Here is a 21,905-nt window from a genome sequence, read left to right on the forward strand (position 1 = left end):
GTGTTTATCAGATAATTGGTTCGATCAGGTGTATATAAAAGATCCCATTGCACTATTCAAAGAAGAGCAGGGGAGTTATCTCTAGGGATCCTGATTAGTAATACCCTCCCAATCAAAGGAACTAAAACACACATTATTACATTGCTTGTTGCATGCAAATTGGCTATAGTGTTGCTTCAACAGTGACTACATAACAAAACTATATAACCGGCTGCAGAGCACTTTGGAACAATTTAATGTCATGAAAGGTAACTCATATATGATACTTTTTTGATTCTTAAGGGAGAGTTGCAGTTACAGCTGCGGACCACCCCCTATTTGAAGAAATGCTTTCACATGCCTGCCCTAAATTCAATCCTCTCCTCATCACATATGTTTCTGGATGAGACCACCCATTGAACATAGTAACCTGTTGTATTCTCCAACAGTGCTATCCCTAACTTCAACACTTCCGTGCCACATATTGGAGTGTCAGTTTACTCCATCATTATAACTGCTGTTGTATAATCATACTAGTCACAAAACAAATATATAACTATTTGGCTCCATAGCCTCAATAAAAATAGACATGTTTGATACTTGTTTCAGGAATATTGTGTTCTCCTCTGTTTGAAGGATGTTTGTGTTAGTGAGGTTTGGCAACTCGACTCAAAACTGAGTGGGTTGAGACACAGCAGCAGCTAAAGCGTGGTTGCAGTATTTGGTTGTGCGCTATCTTATCCTGTAACAGAGAAAGAATTGCATTCGTGGGTGATATGCCTACCATTGGCTGTGTAGCAGGCAGTGTGTGCAAGCTGTGGACTTGGAGTGACAGTAAGGGTGTGGGGGAGTGGTCGGGTAAATGAATGTAAGGGCCTGAGCACATTCTGATAAAGCTTGTTAGGTGAATGAGTGCATGGAACAAGATGCAACACCACTGGTACAAACAGTGTGGTCGATGGGATTTGAAGATGTTACACATTGTGACACCACATCCAGGCTCATGGGACCCTGCTCCAGGTATTGAGCTCCTGGTTCACTGTGGGTACAGGACACCTCCTCACCTCATCTACTAAGATCACCATTGGTGATGCTCTCACCAACGTTTAGCTTTGACTTGCATTAAGTTCCCAAAGGAATGACTTGCATCAATGGATGAAGTCACAAAGCACCTCTCCTTCAGTCATTCACAAGACTGTGGCCTCACAAGCTATGTGTTGAGGCTGAGGGGGAGAAAATTAAATACTTGAAGGCCATAGATAGGGCCAATACACACAGTCTTTTTCCCAGGGTTGAGGAGTCAAGAACTAAAGGGCAAAGGTTTAAGGTGAGAGAGGAAAGATTTAATAGGAACCTGATGGTTAACTTTTTTGCCCAGTATCTGGAATGAGCTGCCAGAGGAAGTGGTTGATGGAGGTACATTAACAACATTTAAAAGGTACTTGGACAGATAAATAGATAGGAAATATTTAGAGGGCTATGGGCCAAACACGGGCAAATGGGACTAGCTTAGATAGGAGTCTTGGTCAGCATGGACCAGTTGGGCCGAAGGGCCTGTTTCCGTGCTGTATGACACTATGACTTAAAAATTAAAGAAGGTTTTGACAGAATAGACAGAGAGTGTGTTTTTGTTTATGGGACGGAGCAAAACCAAAGGCAATCAATGTAAGAGAGTGACCAAGAGCTCAAGTAAACAATTCAAAAGGAACTCCTTTACCTTTTAGTGAGTGGTGAGCTCACTACCATGGGAGTAGCTAAGGTGAATAGGATAGGGGCTTTTAAAGTAAGTGGAAAAGCATATGAAGACAAAAAGAAAGGAGGATTATGCTGATAAAGTCAGCAGAAGATGGGTGGGACGTATTCAGGTGGATCTTAAACATCAGCATGGATAAATTGGGTTGAATGGCTTGTTTCTATGCTGTATATTCGATGTAATTTTAAATAAAAGTATTTCCCCTTCGAGTGACTTTGTTCCTTTAATCTTCCCAACATCCAATTTTCCAGATTCCCTTTAGCCCATGTTTAACTTTGTGGTGGGGGTTGATTCCAGTTTGCTTAACTTGCAACCTTTCATCATTGAAGTTGTATAAAAAAAAGCATGGGAGAAAGTTTTCTGCTTGAGCTTGGACTAATTTGGAAATCATTCTCCCAGAATACGCAGTGACGTGCAGACTTAATTAGGATCATTCTTGGGAAATTCTCCCAGATCAGGTTGAGCTGGTAAACGCTAAGCACAAAACCTATTGCTCTGCTTTATCATGGTTTTGTTTTAAACCCTGGAGACTTTAATCTATTATTAAGCACACAACTTCTATCCAACTGATAGCTTTTAATGAGTAATTTAGCTTGTTGATCTCTAATGAAGATGTTGCAGCAGCTTATCAGGCTAACTTATTATTGGTAATATATCCACTGAATACAGAAGTATCGTAAATAAATCATTCCTGAATGTACATTTCTTTTGTCTGTCCTTACATATGCAGAATATTTGGAATAAAATATTGGTAGCTTACCTGTAGAGAGTAAACAACAGAGAGAAACATCTGGAAATCTATAGCAAGCTGCCAGGAGACACAGTTCACCAGCTCGGCCATCAAAACAATGTAACGTAACACCACAGCATCTAACTTCCCACACAAAACGTGGCCAAATACAGCGATCAGCTGTGAACACAACAGAGATTGGAAAAGAGTAAAATACACAGAACACTAAAGGACAATGGGGAGAAGACACATCAAAAATAACGAATATGGGAACGTTGAAGTGAAGAGCAGGTTTTCAACAAAGCTTCCTTTCAATAGGGAACTGCTTCACTGTTATTTTCAAGCTCAATGTAAAAGTCTTCTCCACATCACTCAATATATCTTTGTCCTAACAACAGATTTGTTCATGGGAAGTAGGAAAACGTGAAATATTAATTAATAATTATTGAAGAACGATGACATGTAATGCATGATGTATTATACTAATAAGCTCGAAGAGTGTATTACATAGCCTTAACTTTGAATGCTGCAACATCTTACTGCAGTAAATAGCTACATCCTGAGGTCAATGAGAGGCAAATTCCTATAAGAAATTTTCCGGTCAGTTGGAGGATATTGGTTCTCCTCAGATTGATCACTTCTTGCAAGTCCCTTGTCCCCATCCCCCTCACAAAAAGATGTGAAAAATGCAGGAAATTAAAAGCTTTCATTCTTTTTTAAATATATTTTTAAGATTGCTTTGTATATGTAACAGATGTGTTGACCATGTTATGATGGATACCTGGTAGATGAAATAGTATTGTAGATGTGTAGATTGATAAGCTGGAAACTATCCAGTTGAGAATTGAGCACTAAAATATCCATTGGCAAAATGTGACTACTTCGACCAATCCATTTTAAACACCAAATATTTCTGTGCCCCTACTAACAGCTGACAGGAGCCAAAAAATGTGTGCATGTGATATGTATTTTTACAGAAATAAATTGACGGATGATAGTTTATCAGTCCATGGATCCTTTCATATCCTTCCAAAAACAGAGTAGTTACAGGAATAATTTGATAGACACTAAACTTAAACTAGTTCAAAGAATTTTATCTTCACCCATTTGAAAGCTAAGTATTTATAACAAGCATCATTTTGGAGGCTTACCCTGTTCGTTGATGCATATTTCTCTGCAGCAGCCAGAAAATCAAACAGTGCCAAGTTGCTGATGTTTTTCATAATATAGTATTCACTGAAGAGAGCACTGAGAGTATCCTGTAACAATGAGGTCTAAGAGTTATGAACTACATTAAGAAAATTCTCATTAATAAAAAGAAATTGAACATAATAATTTATTAAAAAAAACATAGAATGACTAACTGATATTTAAGTGGGAGTTTTTAGTAAACCCAGATCTTGTTTGCATTTCCTAGTAAAATATTTCCCATGTAATTCTGAGCATCTCTGAGATTTCTGTGAATACGATCACGGTTAGTGGCCTGTCTGTGCACTAGACTTCTCATAGAGTCGACTGAGGGAGGTTGAATGGGAATGGGACTAATCTGTTCAGCCTATGGCGACTGCACTGCAGAACCAAGGTCACTCGAAGATCAGTCATCGAGCTGTGTAAACAGACAACACTTGCATCTGTGCACCTTTCAAGGCTGAGCTTCAGGCTATCATTCATTCATTCTCTGAAATGTACATCACTGCCTTGAACTCAGCCGACAAGACAGAGTCCTCTACTAATCTGCCCCTACTGCACAACATTAAGGATTCATGTGCTGGAAAACTGGATATCTTCCCATATCTTGGGAGCCACCCCTCAGCCAAGGTAACATTGATGAGGAAATACATCATCGCTTGCAATGCACCCTCATGGCCATTGGTCAATTGAGGAAAAGGGTGCAGTAGATCAAGACCTCAGATCTGGCACAAAACTCATGGTCCACTGGATAGCAGTGATCCCTGTCCTTCTATATGCTTCTGAGACCTGGAATACCTACAGAGGGAATCTCAAAGAATGCAAAAGATAAGATAACCATTAAAGCTATCTTGGCAAAATCTTCCAAATTCGTGAGGGTTAAGTGAACCAATATTAGTCTCCTCTCCTAGGTTGACATCCATAGCACTGAGGTCTATTTAACCTCAGTCAGCTCCATTATTACAATATCACACTCTGAGCTCTGTCACCGAAAGACATTACCAAACACATAAACAAAACAACTCAATGACATACTCAAAGCGTCCTTGAAAAAAATGCAACATTCTCTCTGTCTCTTGGGAAACTGTTCAAGTTGCAAAAGGAGCATTCGGGGTGGTAGTGAGAACATTGAGTCTATGCATCAGAAGCACACAGGTCCAGTGCAAACAGGATAAGAAGTACATCGCCTCATATACTGAGCAACTTTGGGATTTCAACAACACACAAGTCCATAAATTGTGGTTAGTGGTCTGACTATGCTCTGACACTAGTCTCCCCATGGAGTCCCATGGGGGAGCTCATGTGGGAACAGAACTAATCTTGAGAACTAATGGGAAACAGTACAGCCTCCAGCAACCACACCCCAAGAGCCAAGGTCATCCGAATCTCAGTAGTTAAGGTGCCTGCCTCACTGTTTGGCACCTCCTGCTCCATCTGTGGAAGTGATTGTGGTTTCTGCATTGGCCTCATCACTCTCATTAGCCATCTCTTTATCCAGTAGAGTGCAAGCAGGTCAATCCCAAGGGATTGCCTAAGAAAGAAAGAATAATTCCCCACTGTTAACAGTGGAATCCTGACTAACATCCTGTGCAAGGTTGGAGCTAAATCTGGGTTTATACTAACCTGGATCTGGCATATGAAGTACCTCACCATTAATTTCAAGGTGAGGGACTTTGGGTATTAGTTCATTAAGACATTTCTTTAATTATTTGTGTGTATTTAGTTTTATTAAAGAGTCATAAAGTTATATAGCATGGAAATCGGTCCTTTGGCCCAACTTGTCCATGCTGACCTAGGTGTCTACCTAAGCTAGTCCTATTTGCCTGTGTTTGGCCCATATCCCCTTAAACCTTTCCTATCCATGTACCTGTACAAATGTCTTTTAAACATTGTAATTATACCTGCTTCTTCCACTTCCTCTAGCAGCTAATTCCATGTAATCACCACCCTCTGCATGAAAATGTTGCCCCTCAGGTCTCCTTTAAAGTCTTTCCCCTCTCATATTATGGCCTCAAGTTTTAGTCTCCCCTACCCTGTGAAAAGAACTGTGACCATTCACCTTGTCTATGACCCTCATTATTTTATAAACCTTAATAAAGTCACCACTCAGTCTCCTTTTCATCCCTTTGTGAATCTTTTCTTCACTCTCTCTCACTTAATCACATTCTTTCTTTGGTTTAGTGATGAGAAATGCACACATTACTTCAAGTGCAGTCTCACCAACATCTTGTACAGCTGAAACATGATGTCTCGCCTTTTGTATTCAATGCCCCCACTGAAGAAGGCAAGCATGCCATATGCTTTCTTCACCACCCTGTCTAAATGAGTCACCATTTTTATCCTCCTAAGTCTCTCTATTACAATGCTCTCCAGGGCCCTGCCATTCACTGCATATGTTCTACCCTGGTTTAACTTCCCAAAATGTATCACTTCGCACGTGCCCTGAGTTAAATTCCATCTTCCATTCCTTTGCCCACTTTCCCAGTTCAAAGGAATTAATAAGGGAGATCCACATTAAATCAGTGCTGTGAAAACTTCAATGGGTTGTGGATCTTAATCATAGAAATACTTTGGATCAATGTGATCTAATTCCCTTCAACAAAGCCCTAAACAACCATTTTTCCGGGGATGCCAATCCAATGCAGAAAATGGCTGATTCCTTCCAGCATAATTCACAGCAGGAAGTGCTGAGTTGAATTTTTAGAATCGTACCATTCAGAAACCAAGGTAATTGCATTTCACTCCAGGAAGCATTAATTTTCACAAACAGCACAGAAAAAATCTAGCAAAACGAGACTGATTTTCTTGGCCATGTTTTACTGCTTTAACACTGCCAGCCAAAATAGGGCAGTGGTTTAGTTGGCTGTGAAAGTTTGCTTCATCTTTTATTTTGGCTGGGGCTTGTGTCGGGTCCCCTGCCCGTGATTATATAACACTGCAAAACTCCCTTTCTATGTCTACAAACTTGCCTTGAGGATCCAGCCTTCCCTGTATTTCAGTGCTTTGATTAGTCAGATCCTTCCACACAACAAACTTTCTGAGGAACTCATCAGTGAGCACAGGTGGCCTGCCACTGACCATCATTTGTTTTCCCAATCAGCATTTCAGTCCTAAATGTCACCAATCCCTATGATAAATAGGGCGTAAAGTGGAAAACTGACATTCAAAATCAGCCTTGTGAAGAACACTCTATGCAAAAGATGCATTTCACTGTGTGTTTCGATATACAGGTGACTAATAAAGATATCTTATCTTATCCCTTCTGATACACCTTCAAACTGTGGACAAAACAACTAAGCAATGGAAAAAGATATACGTCACATGATGTAACAGACAGCAGAAATCTTAGGAACATCACATCATATTCCACCTGGGTTGTCTACAATCCAATGGGATGAACATTGAATTCTCCAGTTTCAGGTAAACTGCTCCCCCTCTGTCCCTTTTCTCTCTCTTCCTGATCTGCCCAGTTCCTCCTCCACCCACCCAGCCCCCCCCCCCCCATCACCCTCTTTTCTTTCCCCTCCTCCACTCCACACTCTTTCCCCTGGACAGACACTGGGTCCCCTCCCACTACTATTCCCATCGCGCCCCCCCCCACCTCCCTTATTTGATTCCATGCTCCACCTTCCCTTCCTATCAGATTCCATCATCTGCAGCCCTTTGTTGCCTCCACCTCTCACCTTCCAGCCACTGTTGCTATTTCCACTCTTCCCGCTTACCTCTGTCTATCATCCCTCCTCACCTGGATCCACCTATCGCCTGCCAGCTCTTGCTCCGCCCCTTCCCCTCACCTCTTTATACTGGCTATCTCCCCTCTATCTTTCAGTCCAAATGAAGGGTCTGAACCCAAAACGTTGACTGTCCATTTCCCTCCACAGATGTTGCCTGTCCCAACGAGTCCTACCAGCATTTTGTTTGTTGCTCCAGAGTTCAGCATCTGCAATCTCTTGTGTCTCCAGAAATCTTTCACTTCTAGCCAAAATAAGTTTACAGTCCTTCGCTTCATTGTGTCTGGCACAATCAATACATTTTCAGTTTTGTTCACAAACATTTTCAAATGAAAAACCAACTGAAAATACTGCATGAATATTAAAAAATGGTTCAAGTTTCCTTCCCCTTTCCCACTTGTTTATTGTATCAAACCAAACCATCCTGTGAATGAGAGAAAAAGAGACGGAGAGAGACAGAGACAGAGACAGAGAGATGGACTGTTCTACACTTGAATGGGTTTTCAATTATTACACAAATTTTCTTCACCTTTCCCACCAGTGATGTACCTCACCTTTTCTCTGTTCCTCTACTAGTGACCCAGTTGAATGCGCGTTCCATTGGATATCAGTAAATTAATCAATTAAATCTTTATTTTACATTATCTTCCTATCACAGTGATTGTTAACTTTCATTAAACAGACATTGGAGATTCAGCGAACATGAATGCTACACTACTATGGAATTGGAGCGTTTTCTCACCTGATTTGTACAGCTAGCCTGTCCTTAACCAGTAAGAGTATGGAACTGGAGTTCACATTGTGTTATATTATTTTAGCTTATACCTTTCATATCAAATTTCACAGACTGTTATTTTAACAGGTGTAAAGTTATATAACTGAAACAAATTTGCACCCATGCTAAAGTAGTTGACAAAGTAATTTGATATGAATGCTTTCAGCATCTGTCTGATACCATCTCAAACAATAATTTTTGATACCTGACTATCGTTTCAACCTGGTACAATAAATCAGCTGCTTAAAACAAGAGAAAAAGTAATAACATTATCTAAATTGATAATCACGATAAATTATAACAATCTGCCTTTCTCATTCTGTCTGTTATTTTTGTTTCTGATGTTGTAATCCTAACAATAGAGAATGCATTAATCCCTTTTGTTGGAAGCTAGCACTTGAGCTTTAAGCTCACATCCGATCAGATAGAAGAGATTTAATTAGAGTTAAATCTCTTTAAAAATTCATGAATTTCTCCTCCCCTTGTTTCAAAAAAGCACACAACCAATTAAGCAATAGTGTGATCCTTGCAATGATCAGTAAAAGACACAAGAAAACAAATAACTGTTTGTGTAGATTATAGGCAGTTGTTTACTGACAAGAAAATAAAGGGTTTAGATGCCCCATCAGCTTAGCAAGATGAGACACAGGGATCTCTTACAACAACTTCAGAGTTATTTCACTGATTACCAACTACAAGTAATTAAACAGAACCTAACCTTTTCTTCATATGCAAAGTAGGAAGGCTGTTATGTCCCATGGCCAGAGCAGAAGATTTTGCTCCTGCTCTGATTAAAGAAAAGGGATGGTATTTTCCGCTTCAACTAGACCAGCAGGAAGGGAGGACATGGATTAATTACCTTAAGCAAACAAGAAAGTTAGCCTGAAGTTGGCAGTTCAATGATCTGTTCACAATGATGAGGGTAGCGGGTGTGTAAAATGAAAAACTAGGAGAAAAATTGCTTTGAAGATACTGGCACTGCATGTTCAAAAGTGTAAAACAATATGAATACCAATTGACTAATAATTGACCAATATGATTTACTCATATACTTCACTCCACTAACTCCTTTGTTCTATTGTAATTTCTTACATATAAAGATATGGCCTTCAATGTCTGCATCCCTTAACCTATTGTGAAGTTTTCACAATGTAAATCAAGAGAAAATGTGAAACATTACATTTAGGAAGTAAGATCCCAGGGAAAGGAAATGCAAATGAAATGAGGCATTTAAAAGTAGTCATTCAAGTTGATAAAATCATAAAAAGAAAACTGGAAACGTTGGTTTGTATCTGGAGGCAGCAAGTGCAATAGCAATGCTATTTAATGCTAAAAGAATGATCCAAGGTGCTTTGAATAATAATAGATCTTGAGTCAAAGATTATATTGGGAGAGGAAGGTCTGATCAAAGCAGTGCATTTTAAGGGGAGAGGGAGTTGTAAGAGAGGAGAATAAGGCAGTAGAGCTTAGGGAGAGCATTCCAGAGTCAGGGCAGAGGTGGCTGCTGAAGGTTAACCAAAGGGAGTAAGGATTATACAAGAGAGCAGGGTAAAAGAAATAGAGTTTGAGTGGTGGTGATGGGTTATAAATTATAAATAAATTGCAATTCAAAGGCATTCCAATCAATCTAAACAATCTGCATTGAAGTTGGACCTTTACTGGAAGCCAATGTCAGACAAGTACAAACACAAAAGGTGATGCTGAACATGTAGTAGCTGTAGTGTATGATATTGAAAAGATATCAAGAGAATGAAGGATGTACTGTTTAGATTCATGAGGAAGTTACCAAGGATAACAGGTTACTATTACAAAGAAAATTTAAAAGTGCCTGCCTTCCCAATGCTCAGAAGAAACTCACTCTTGGAAGAAATTGGCCGAGAATCTATTGGCACCTAAAGGATTTCTCCCCTTCTCTCACTTCCTGTTTACAAATAAATCAAGACACTAATACTGAACACTAACAGTTCAATCTCACCACAGAAATATTTATCAAACTAATAATCTTTTGAAGTAGTGCTACAATAATTTGAAGGTGTGGCTTCTTTAAATTCCACACATGGGGACCAAATTATTAAAACTGAAGATCCATTGTCAGCAATCTTCTAAATAGCAACATGTTTTAAAACATTTTAAAAGTTTAATCCTCATCATATCATGGGCAATTTACTTAATTAAAGTAGCTGAAAGATAACATCCTGAAATACATCTCTGCTGGTTTGACTCATACAACCATGGCAACATCAAGTTGCATGGTACCTTTAATATTCCAAAACAATCTAAGGCATGTCACAGCAGTGTTATCAAATTAACCTGCATAACACATTATGGAGATAATAGAATGGGTGACCAAGATTTGGTCAAGTAAGTTTTAAAGGGAGTATTATCAGAAGAAAAAGAGGTAGCAAATTCCAGAGCCTAGGTCTTTAGAAGATGAAGCCATGGCTGCTGATGATGGAATAATTACACTTGAGGTAGAGTAAGAGTTGGAGGAGCACAGTTTACTTGGGTATAGGACTGGAGGAAATTACAGAGATAAGGAGGAGCAAGGCCATGAAATGATTTGAATTTTAAATACAAAGGGTCCAATACACCTGCCAAAAATGATCAGTTCCACTCAGAAATGCTAACTTATACCTCCATTAGCTGTGCAAAAGCTTGGGAGCCTTGTGTAAGCATATACATACACGGAGTTTTAAACTTCCATGCAGCTGATCACAATTGTCAATCCAAATGTAATCAGATGCTGGAGTCCTCATGGAGGGGATTGAATGACAAAAGGAATGAAAGTACAGGGCAAAAGAGGTGGCAATATAACAAGCAAAGAAACAAAAGAAGAGCACGGAGAAGATGTAAGAGAGAATTCCAGTGTTACTATATAACATTGTTTAACCCGTTACTGAGTCCAAAAGCCTGTAAACGTGTCTAACTGAAATGAGATGTTGTACTTTGTGTTTATATTAAACTTCACAGGAACAACTTTTGAGGCTGGAGATAGAGAGGTCAGAGTGTGAATGTGATAGAGGAATGAAGTGATAAAACCATATGTCAGTAGCTTTAATATTAGCCCCACAATGTTTGAAGCTGAACCTTGCCATGAAACAAATCACCAATGCTATCAACATCACAATTTCAATTTTGAAGATGTAATGGGCAGACTGAATAAAACTGAACTTTCAGAATCTCACCTATCTTACTCATCTATGCTTTATATTATAGGTAGGATTTGATAGACCGATAGAGTTAAATTATAGAACATAGAACATAGAAAAACTACAGCACAATTCAGGCCCTTCGGCCCAAAAAGCTGTGCCGAATATGTCCCTACCCTAGAAATTACTAGGCTTACCCATAGCCCTCTATTTTACTCAGCTCCATGTACCTATCTAACAGTCTCTTAAAAGACCCTATCGTATCCGCCTCCACCACCTTTGCCGGCAGCCCATTCCCCGCACTCACCACTCTCTGAGTAAAAAACTTGCCCCTGACATCTCCTCTATATCTACTCCCCAACACCTTAAACCTATGTCCTCTTGTGGCCACCAATTCAGCCCTGGGGAAAAGCCTCTGACTATCTACCCTGTCAATACCTCTCATCATCTTATATACCTCTATCAGGTTCCCCCTCATCCTCCGTTTCTCCAAGGAAAAAAGGCTGAGTTCCCTCAACCTGCTTTCTTAAGTCATTCTCTGCATTCCAGGCAGCATACAAGGATACAAATCTCCTCTGCACCCTCTCTATGGCTTCCACATCTTTCCTGTAGTGAGCACAGTACTCCAAGTGGGGTCTGACCAGGGACCTATATAGCTGCAACAATACCTCACGGCTCCTAAATTCAATTCCCTGATTGATGAAGGACAATACACCATATGCCTTCTTAACCACAGAGTCAACCTGCGCAGCCACTTTGAGCGTCAGTCAACCTGCGCAGCCGCTTTGAGTTGTGACGATTACACGCTAACTTATTTTTAGAATTTCCTTCTGAGGGGCAAGATTCATAACTTTCTTCATTAAAACTGAAATATGATGTTGTATAATATACTTCTTGTTGTACACTTCACAGGAATTGCTGACTACCTTATCATCAGCTCTTGCTAAAAGATGACATTATTTTCCTTAAGGGGGAAGGTGATGACTTTTCTTAAATGAGTGTGCCTTATAGGCTAAGTGCTTCTAATTATGCATAAGAATGATGAATAAAAGAAGGTATGCATAGCATATTATTGATTTTGAGTTGAAATAATTGGAATGATATTGAATGTGATGGGAGCAAGTAAAATTCTTTCCTTTTCCAGTTTTTTTTAAATATGCAGTAAACTTATTGCACAGAAACAATCAAAGTATTGAGGTTGTGGGGGCAGATATGTTAGGAACATTTAAGAGACTCTTAGATAGACACATGAATGATAAAGAAATGGAAGGCTATGTAGGAGGGAAAGGTTAGATAGATCTTAGAGCAGGATGAAAGATAAGATCTCTTTATTAGTCACATGTACATCGAAACACACAGTGAAATGCATCTTTTGCGTAGAGTGTTCTGGGGGCAGCCCACAAGTGTCACCACGCTTCCAGCGCCAACATTGCATGCCCACAACTTCCTAACCTGTACGTCTTTGGAATGTGGAAGGAAACCGGAGCACCCGGAGGAAACCTACGCAGACACGGGGAGAACGTACAAACTCCTTACAGACAGTGGCCAGAATTGAACCTGGGTCGCTGGCGCTGTAATAGCGTTATGCTAACCGCTACACTACCGTGCCTGTCATGGGCGGAAGGGCCTGTACTGTGCTGTAATGTTCTATGTTCTATGTTATTCCTTATAAGCTGCAATATAAATTTTCTAAAAGTTATAAATGCTAATAATTTGTTGTTAAAACCAAAAATCCAATTGTCTAAACTTGAAGCTCAAATGCTTCTCCTTTGCGATCAACACATCTAGTTAATCACCAACACTTTGTCACAAGGACTAATTTTCTCAACAAATCATATTTAATTCTCCACAAGGTGGGAGTACGGTGGGTATTTTTAGACACTTCCCACTAACTGATGACCATCAAATCCTGGTGAAATATACTTATTAAACCATGTTTTATATTAAAAAGCAAGAAAGCTGCTTATCAATATTCACGTCAGTTGTCCATGCCTCCAATAAATTATATTAAAACTTCCAGTTAAGCTTTTATGTTACCTTGTTCTCAATTTATTTTGTCCCTCTCCTGGAGAATTTCCAGTACCTCACCAAAGTGCCATTTGGAAGGCTATATCTTGAGTTCTAGTAGGCTACAACTTTAGAATAACTTCACAATCAAGCCCAATATTTTCACCACCCAATGTGACTGCAGTTAACTCTTATGGGTAGGCTGTCTAACTGTGGACAATATTGTTGCCTGATAGGGTAGTGGAGGCAAATTCATTGGGGGCTTTTAACAGGGGCTTGGATGGGCGCATTAATGAGAGGAAAATGGAGGGGTATGGGCATTCTGTAGGTAGGAGGGATTAGCTCTGTCGGCACAACATTGCGGGCTGAAGGGACTGTTCTGTGCTGTACTGTTCTATGTTCTATGTTAATATTAAGATATGTATGTCTACACAAGTGGAACACAGGATCTATTGCCCTGCAGTTCAAGTACCTGAATAGAAAGAGCTGGTTCACCGATCAATTTGGTTTCATCTTTCCATAGAAGGTTAGCTGTAAGATGTTCAATAATGGACAGACAGCGATTCTGCAATGAGGAATAACATTAAAATGAAAATCACAGGTACGATTGGTTAGAAGGAGAACAAAACATCTGTACATTTTGGTTGAATACAGAAGACTAATGGAGAATTTTGGCAGGCAATTTTTGGCTTCCATTAGAAATAGGAGCAAAGACACAAGAGCAGCTGTCCAAAGCCACAAGTAATTTTGTGGTCTGTTTTTTTTTATCATGCTTCTGTTGAAGCTATAGTGCAGACTGAGCTCAATGCTTCATCTTATCAATGGCAGAAGTTGGGGAAGTCTCAGCTGCTTCAGCAGGTTGGTATGGTCACATCTGTGTTTGGATAAGTTTGGTAGCACAAGTTGGTCCTGATGCTGAAGTTTATTCTGTTTATTTTAGGAAGCCTCCGAAGAATACCTTTGCTGTTCTTGGACTTCTTCCAAAAGATTAAGTTCCCTTGCACATTTTGTGAGTGAATTCTGAATGCTTGGTGGGTGTGGACAGAGTCTGCAAACTCCACAAGAAAATATTAGTTCGAGTCCTACAAATGGTGTGGACCCCAAGTTGCACATTCAGAGAGTCATAGAGTCATACATCACAAAAAACAGGCCCTTCTTCCCATTATGTCCATGCTGACCATCAAGTACCAGTATCTATGTATCCTACTGGCTGTACCTTTACAGCTAATATCTTTCTCCCAGGGTTGAAATGTCAAATATTAGAGAGTATGCATTTAAGGTGAGAGGAAGGAAGTTCAAAGGAGATGTGTTCACAGAGAGTGGAGGGTGCCTGGAATGCACTGCTAGGGATGGTGGTGGAGGCAAATACAATATAGGTATTTAAGTGGCTCTTAGATAGGCACATGAATATGCAGAGAAGGGAGGGATATGGACCTTGTGTAGGCAGAAGGGATTAGATTAGTCAGGCATTTAATTATTAGTTTAATTAGTTCAGCACCACATCATGGGCTGAAGGGCCTGTTCCTATGTTGTACTGTTGTATGTTCAATGTACTTATACTAATCGCATTTACCAGACTTGATGGTCCTTGATGGTTGAAAATCATCCTTTTTATTATTGCTGGCATCATTGTAACAAAAGAGCCTGCAGCACGATATTTAAACGGCAATGCATTTCTAGAGCTATAAATCTGAACCCACAATTGGCTACAGTCTGGTAAAACCAATCACTTTACTTCATGTATTTTGTTGCAAGGTAGAGGTTATGATGGTAACATAAAAAATGATTGCACTGAAATCCTAATAAGGTTACAAAGTCGTTGAGGTCACCAAGCTGAGTGACAGTGCCTAGACAAGCTGTTTACTAATCATAATGTTCTGCCGATTTACTAGTAGCTCATAATAGGTTGACAATTCTTTTTGTGGCGCAGTTTGCTTCAAGTATTTAGTATATTTAGAACCAATTGAAAGATACCTGGTAGTAATAAATCCTTGACTTTGATGTATAATAATTATTTACCAGCTACATTAGAAATGATACATTATTATAACTATGAAACTACTACTGTCTGAAGATAATACTCCAGGGTTTTTATTTCTTGTACTCAGTGGTTCATTTGATCTATTTTTAATTAAACTTGTCATTGATTTCCAACATTGTCATTAGATTTGATTACATTCCTTGCTTATTGTTTTGCTAAGCTGTACACTGTAGCGGTACCTAGCTTGGAATCTACAACTGAAAATGCTAAATGGCCCAATGGCTTGTCCTGGCCTATGAAAAACATATGTACAGTTTTTTTTTGTCTTCCTCTTAGAATACTGCACATTGGACCTTGGCCATTGATATGTTTGACAAGGGCTGCATGCAGAGGGAGTGGGAGAAGAGCTGATTGCCTATTTGTCTCCCAGTACAAAGTAAACTACATAAATTGGACCTGATTGTGCCTTTTTCATGTTTCTCTAGCCAATGTAAGACTGTCGATGAAGATGATCTTGCATTTCTTTAGCTTCCTGTTGGTCACAGTATCAATGTAACAAGTGCAAAAGAGCTTCTGCAATAGATCCAACTTCAATAGTTTACAAAATTATGAGGGTGTAGAAGACAATGTAGACTGAGTAAATACGAATAGGCTCTTTCCATCTAGATTAGGAGAGATAAGTACGAGAGGACATGGCTTTAGGGTGAAAGGGGAAAGTTTTAGGGGGAACATTAGGGGGAACTTCTTCACTCAGAGAGTGGTGGAACTGTGGAACGAGCTGCCATCTGACGTGGTAAATGCGGGCTCACTCTTAAGTTTTAAGAATAAATTGGATAGATACATGGACGGGAGAGGTCTGGAGGGTTATGGACTGGGTGCAGGTCAATGGGACTAGCAGAATGAAGTTTCGGCACAGACTAGAAGGGCCGAATGGCCTGTTTTCTGTGCTGTAGTGTTCTATGGTTCTTTGATTCTAACTTTGACTCAACGTTTTTATTGCTGGAAGAGATACCCAGAATATTAGTTCACTTTCTGATTTTAACTTATGCAAACCAGAGCTTTAGGTGTAGATGAGTATGACGAGACACTACAGTGATTGTTTTAAAACGTATGAAAGAAACACTAGCATTAATATTGCACCTTTCATATCTTTTTGAGGCAGCCCAAATGGGCTGAAATTCTCACTGACTGTGAGTACTTATTGGCAGATGGGTTACCCGTAATTTTCAATTATCCAATTTTGTGAGTGAGGCTCTCGCACCCTAAGACGTGAGTGCATGTTTGTAAAATCAACAGTTATGATTTTGTATTCTTGGAGTATTTCATACATTAGTCTTTGGAGCATGTTGTCATCCACTGACTACACCTGACCATTGCAGAAGAGGTCACTGGATTGCTGTTAGAGGAGGCATCTCATTTTTCTATTCAATCATTAGATGTTGAGGCCAGTCATAATGAGGAAATCACTGCCTTCTCTGAGGTCAGTGACCTCAATGCAGACCGGGAATCCACATCCTTACAAAGCCTAGCCTTTGCCATTACCCATTGATCCAATTTTATATGTTACAAATTACAGATGGCAGTAATATTGGGCACTCAATGCATTTGTTTGGCATTTCCCTGTCAGTGCCTTAACAGGGTTTTGGCTGACTTGAATTAAGTTGGATAACATTCACTATTAAAGAAGTACAGAGAACATTATGTGAATGAATTAATCCTTTGTTCATTATGATCGGCAGCAGCATTTGATACCTTTATAATTAGAGTCATCATACAGACTTAACATTAAAAGAAAAATGAAGGTGTCACTTTCAAATTAATTGAAGATCCATGTAAATAAAGAATGGAAATGTAGTTTACTATATTTATATTTGAATAATTTGTAGAAAAAATTTAGCAATCTTTTTTTCTCATCAGAGAGTCTCACATGATGGTAACATAGGTTGAAATGGAGTTACAATAACATTGTCATACCAATTCTCCAGATCATGCTCTTTGATTATGTAGTTGCTGCTGGGATCATGACATTGTTCAGCTAACTTTTGCTTGAAATTTGATAGTAATTTAAGAAGAAAATTTCAAAAAAGTTGCTTGACATTCTCTAGTTATTATATTTTCTTATTTGTTACTAAGAATGGGCAGAATTGATCATGTCTGCTCATTAAGAGATTTTTAGATGCCAGTTATGATCTTATCACTGTTGCCAGGTCTGTAGTGCATTTTAGAAATGAATAAACAATTCAGACATAGGTGAATTAGTGAGTGACAAATTTTGGACTGCAATATTTTTTGATGTGTGTGTGTTTAAGAGTGAGAGTGAGAGAAAGAAAGTAATGGAATGCTTCTCAGGAGTTCTTGATGATTTATTCAATCTCAATAGCTGTCCAGTCTTTCCATGAAGAGTGGAAAGTTTATAGAGTAAATTTGTCGTTGAAGCCATTGCAATAAATGATTGAAGTGAGTTTATTCAGCAAAGATGGGTGTCTTTTTGAGGGGAAGTGTATCTAAGCACAAATAAAGAAGTCAATTAGGCACAACTAAGGCTGACTAAAAAGGTATTAAACACTGAATCTACCAAAAGGTTGATCGTCCATAGGTTATTAACTTGTCAATTGCTGTCACCAATTTTCCTTGCTCCAGGTCTCCTCTGAGTACCCTGCATCCTTGGCCTGTATTAGCACTGACCATCTTATTGCAACACCCTCTCCAGAGGTCCAACGTCTCCTTTGTGCCCCTCCCCCCATCCCCTTACCACTTAACTGAAGCTCTGACCCTTCTCTCTCCTGGGCTTCTATCATGTCCCTGACCCATGCAACCCATGATCCACAACCTGGCATCTACCTGAGTTCTTCCACCAGCTCCACGATGCCTTTTGTATGCACAAGATGTCCAGTGCTGATTCCTCTCAACATAATGCATTGGATTTTGGGCGTGACCAGAAAGTGCAAGGGAAACTGCTGCTCAACACATATGTTGGACCATAGTGTGTTGCAAGTTTAGTGTGTCTTTCTTGGTGCTGAATTATTTCTAAGCTAATAAATACTATTCAAAGATTTTTTTTTGTTTATGTATGCAATTGTCAGGAAATTTTACTTTTCACTGCATTGTTACTCGCACAGAATCTGTGAATCTCAGTACTTGCGTGGGACAGATTGTGGTTCATGGACTCACCTTTTAATTAAGTTCACTGCTCTGCAAATCTCTAACTATACATAGTACCACACCGCTGGAGTGCTCAGCAAGACAATCTAATGAGGGAGACATCTGTTTGCATTACGATGTATCACCAACATCATGCAGATGAGTGGCTTTGAAGAAAATCAACAGTACTGACATTAACCCTACAGCTTATTATTTTTTTAGTCGCTTATCCCTATTCACCCAGCCATCCAATTGCATTGCAATGAGGTTGAAAAGTCTGTGGCAAGTGATCCAGGTAAAATATAATATAAACACCAGTGTTAGAAAACAATATGCAAAGCTTGTTTTGTCAACATCAAATAAAAGAAATTGAATTACCAGAGAGATTAGTCTGGGCAGCGCTCGCTTGAATTGTGTACATTTTCCGAAATTATCCCATATTGATGAAAAATTATTTCCCTATAACGTTAGAGAGGTATCATTAAATAAAATATTCCATATAAAGGGCAAATTATTTCATGATAATCATTAAAGTCTTGAACCTGAAATTTATTAATTTATTTATTGTTACTCAATTAATTCCCCTGCACCACAAGCATTATTAATGCATTCAAATTTTACAAGTCCAATAACCTACAAAGAAGGTTATTGGACTTATCACTCTGCTTAATAAGCAGAGGGCTGGAATCCCAGTAATTAGTGTAAATTGCCTTTCTGAACTTCGGTATTGGAACAAATTTGAACATGATGCTGCTTAATGTCACTGCTATACAATACGAGATATCATTAAGGAAGCTTTAAAAACAAGAAAACCATAAATCAAGGAATCAAAGCCATTCTAATGCAATCTGAGGGTGTGAAGTTTGGATAGAATAGTTAACACTCCTCCCCTGCCAAGGGTCAGGGATTAGTATAGTGTGGGAGTTTCTTACGAGTTCTTTCACACTGACATAAGTGGGAGGGGAAAGCAGAAGTGTTGATTTTTTTTTAAACCGTTCCTATTTCAAGAATTAGTAGGTAGATTAAAGTCCATGTAGCACCCAGCCAACATGAAGGCTTCAGACATATCATTGCTTTCCCCTGTAAGCCTAAAAGATAAATAAAAACAACTTTAGATTTAAGTGGTGTAACAAACTTGCTTTACCAGTATAATTTTCATTTTTTCTTTAAAACCCCAAATTTTATTGAAATTTTAAAAATACTATCTGCGTGAAAATGTGACTATGCATAGCTTTTGCTGGCATTACAAAATTGGAAATAGTGCTTTTCCCAGGTCTTAATGCATCACTTTGAAAATTTAAATGGACCGTGTTGGTAGGACTCACCTTTGCGTGCTGACAAAATCTCCATTTCAGTCTTGCAGGGGACGATATCATTCCCTGACCAGTGCTTCTTCTGGAGAACTGTGGGAGAAGTTAGACCAAGGTGGCACTCCCAAGAGAACTAGCTCTTCCTAATTCCTTGCTGCATTGGGATCCTGGTCAAGTTGTCTTTAGGGCCCCTTTGTTCCGTAGGGCTCCCCCAACTGATCTTGCTCAGAGCCCCACTAAAGGCCTAGAACCTCACCCGAGGCTCCACAATTTTGGTCCCTGACTTTCCACCTCTCCACCCCCACACCTGAAGGCCTGATCTCTATATCCACCTGCCCCAGCCCCAATCATGCTTGCAGATCTCCCTCTATCCACCCCCCGAGTGCCCTTCCTCAATCCAGACCTTGCTTAGAGATTCCCTCTCCCTGACTCTGATAATGCTCACAGACTCACCTACTCCCTCCCACCACTATTCCCCCCAACACACCCCCAACACAGGTAGATAGGGTGGTAAAGAAGGCTTATGGAATGCTTGCTTTCATTAATTGAGGTATTGAGTACAGGAGTCAAGAAGTTATGATGCATCGCTGGCTAGCCCACATTTAGAGTACTGCATGCATTTCTGGTCACTTCACTACAGGAAGGATGTCAAGGCTTTAGAGAGGATGCAGAGGAGGTTTATTAGGATGCTGCCTGGATTAGAGGGCATGTGCTTACAGGAGAGGCTGGAAAAACTTGGGGTCTTTTCTCTGGAGCGGCAGAGGCTGAGGGGTGATCTGTTGGAAGTGTATAAAATTATGAGGGGCATAGATAGGGTGGACAAGCAATATCTTTTTCCTATTATTGAGCGATCCAATACCAGAGGGCATGCATTTAAAGTGAGAGAGGGTAGGATCAGAACAGACATCAGGGGTACGTTTTTTACTGAGAGAGTGGTGGATGCCTGGAATGCATTGCCTGATAAGGTGGTAGAGGCAAATTCGTTGGTGGCTTTTAAGAGGGTTTTGGATGGGCATATGAATGAGAGGGAAATGGAGGGATATGGGATTTCTGCAGGTATTAGCTATGTCAGCACAACATTGTGGGCCGAAGGGCCTGTTGTGTGCTGTATTGTTCTATGTTCTATGTTCTAACACAGTCTACCGTCACTGTGCTCAATCCTCCCTGGCTGTTTACCCATTTATTTACCCAAATCTGGAACTTGAACCTTGGTCTATGTCTGCCATCATATATTCTCCAGCCTCCTGAAGCTGGGCAACATAGTTCAACAAAGAAAGTACGTAAACACTTCCAACTGTGGCTGAGGCCTTGTAAAGTAATGAAATTTGTACAACCATAATGGGCATTGGCATGCCATTCTTACAACCACCTGGCATACTCATGTGTGTGCACTAGAATTTGCTGGCCATATTCTACAATGACACAAAGATTAGCAGTTGGCTTTAACCACCTCAATTTAACATGTTGTACAAGTCTGGACCACAACTTGTTTTTTCGCCAAGTCCTGCTTCTTAAAAATCTCTGCAGTAAATCTTCCTCTTTCATAACACATGCTACAATGTAGTCAGGAGTTTGGCCAGAAATTTAATATAAAATGCTTTTGGCACTTTTAGAGAAAGCAGCAAGTAAGATTAATTAGAAAACTAATAATTAGAATGAAGGCAATTTAAAGCCATTTTTAAAATTCCTGATAATTCTGCAAAACCTACTTAACAGATAAAACCCATCAATCTATCTGCCAGTATAACTGCTGTGGTACAGTACAATTTCTTTGCTCTTTCAATCTCCCAATTCTCTTGTGAGTGTGCTTGCTTGTCCTAGAATATAATTTCTTGGGAGCCACTAACCTCTGGTATTTTGCCGAGCCATCCTCTTTTCAGATGAAGGCAGTGAAGTTGGCTACTGAACACAGGAAAATTTCCATCATGTACTCACTCTACATCCATGCATTGACTATAGTACAATGTGCACAGCTGAACAAGCTCGTGGCCTTTCCATCACTTTGTGGAGCATGCAAAAGAAGCCAGGTAAGTCCAGAACGGAGATCAAGTCCATTCCAGAAGGTTTGAAAGAAGAGAGGCCATGGAGGAGGAGATGGTAAATGGGTTAGGGCAACAGTTGGCTGCTGGACATTCACTTAGGGTCAGAGCTGGCAACTAAG

At 39.7% G+C, this 21,905-nt stretch overlaps 1 protein-coding gene across 2 annotated transcripts in view; it reads right to left on the minus strand.

The window, feature by feature from the left end:
* Positions 1–21,905, minus strand: part of LOC127576827 (uncharacterized) — a 63,654-nt gene that overhangs the window by 20,584 nt on the left and 21,165 nt on the right. Inside the window, exons 3-6 of one of the 2 annotated variants that reach the window (XM_052027609.1) lie at positions 18,813–18,893; positions 13,785–13,877; positions 3,614–3,721; positions 2,493–2,642 (exon numbers count right to left, since the gene is read on the minus strand). In XM_052027609.1, coding sequence (XP_051883569.1) covers positions 2,493–2,642; positions 3,614–3,721; positions 13,785–13,877; positions 18,813–18,893 — 432 coding nt within the window. The remainder of the gene's footprint in view (positions 1–2,492; positions 2,643–3,613; positions 3,722–13,784; positions 13,878–18,812; positions 18,894–21,905) is intronic. The other variant, XM_052027610.1, reaches the window with a different exon arrangement.

The sequence above is a fragment of the Pristis pectinata genome, chromosome 12 (assembly GCF_009764475.1).
Source record: "Pristis pectinata isolate sPriPec2 chromosome 12, sPriPec2.1.pri, whole genome shotgun sequence".
Classification (NCBI taxonomy): Eukaryota; Metazoa; Chordata; class Chondrichthyes; order Rhinopristiformes; family Pristidae; genus Pristis; species Pristis pectinata.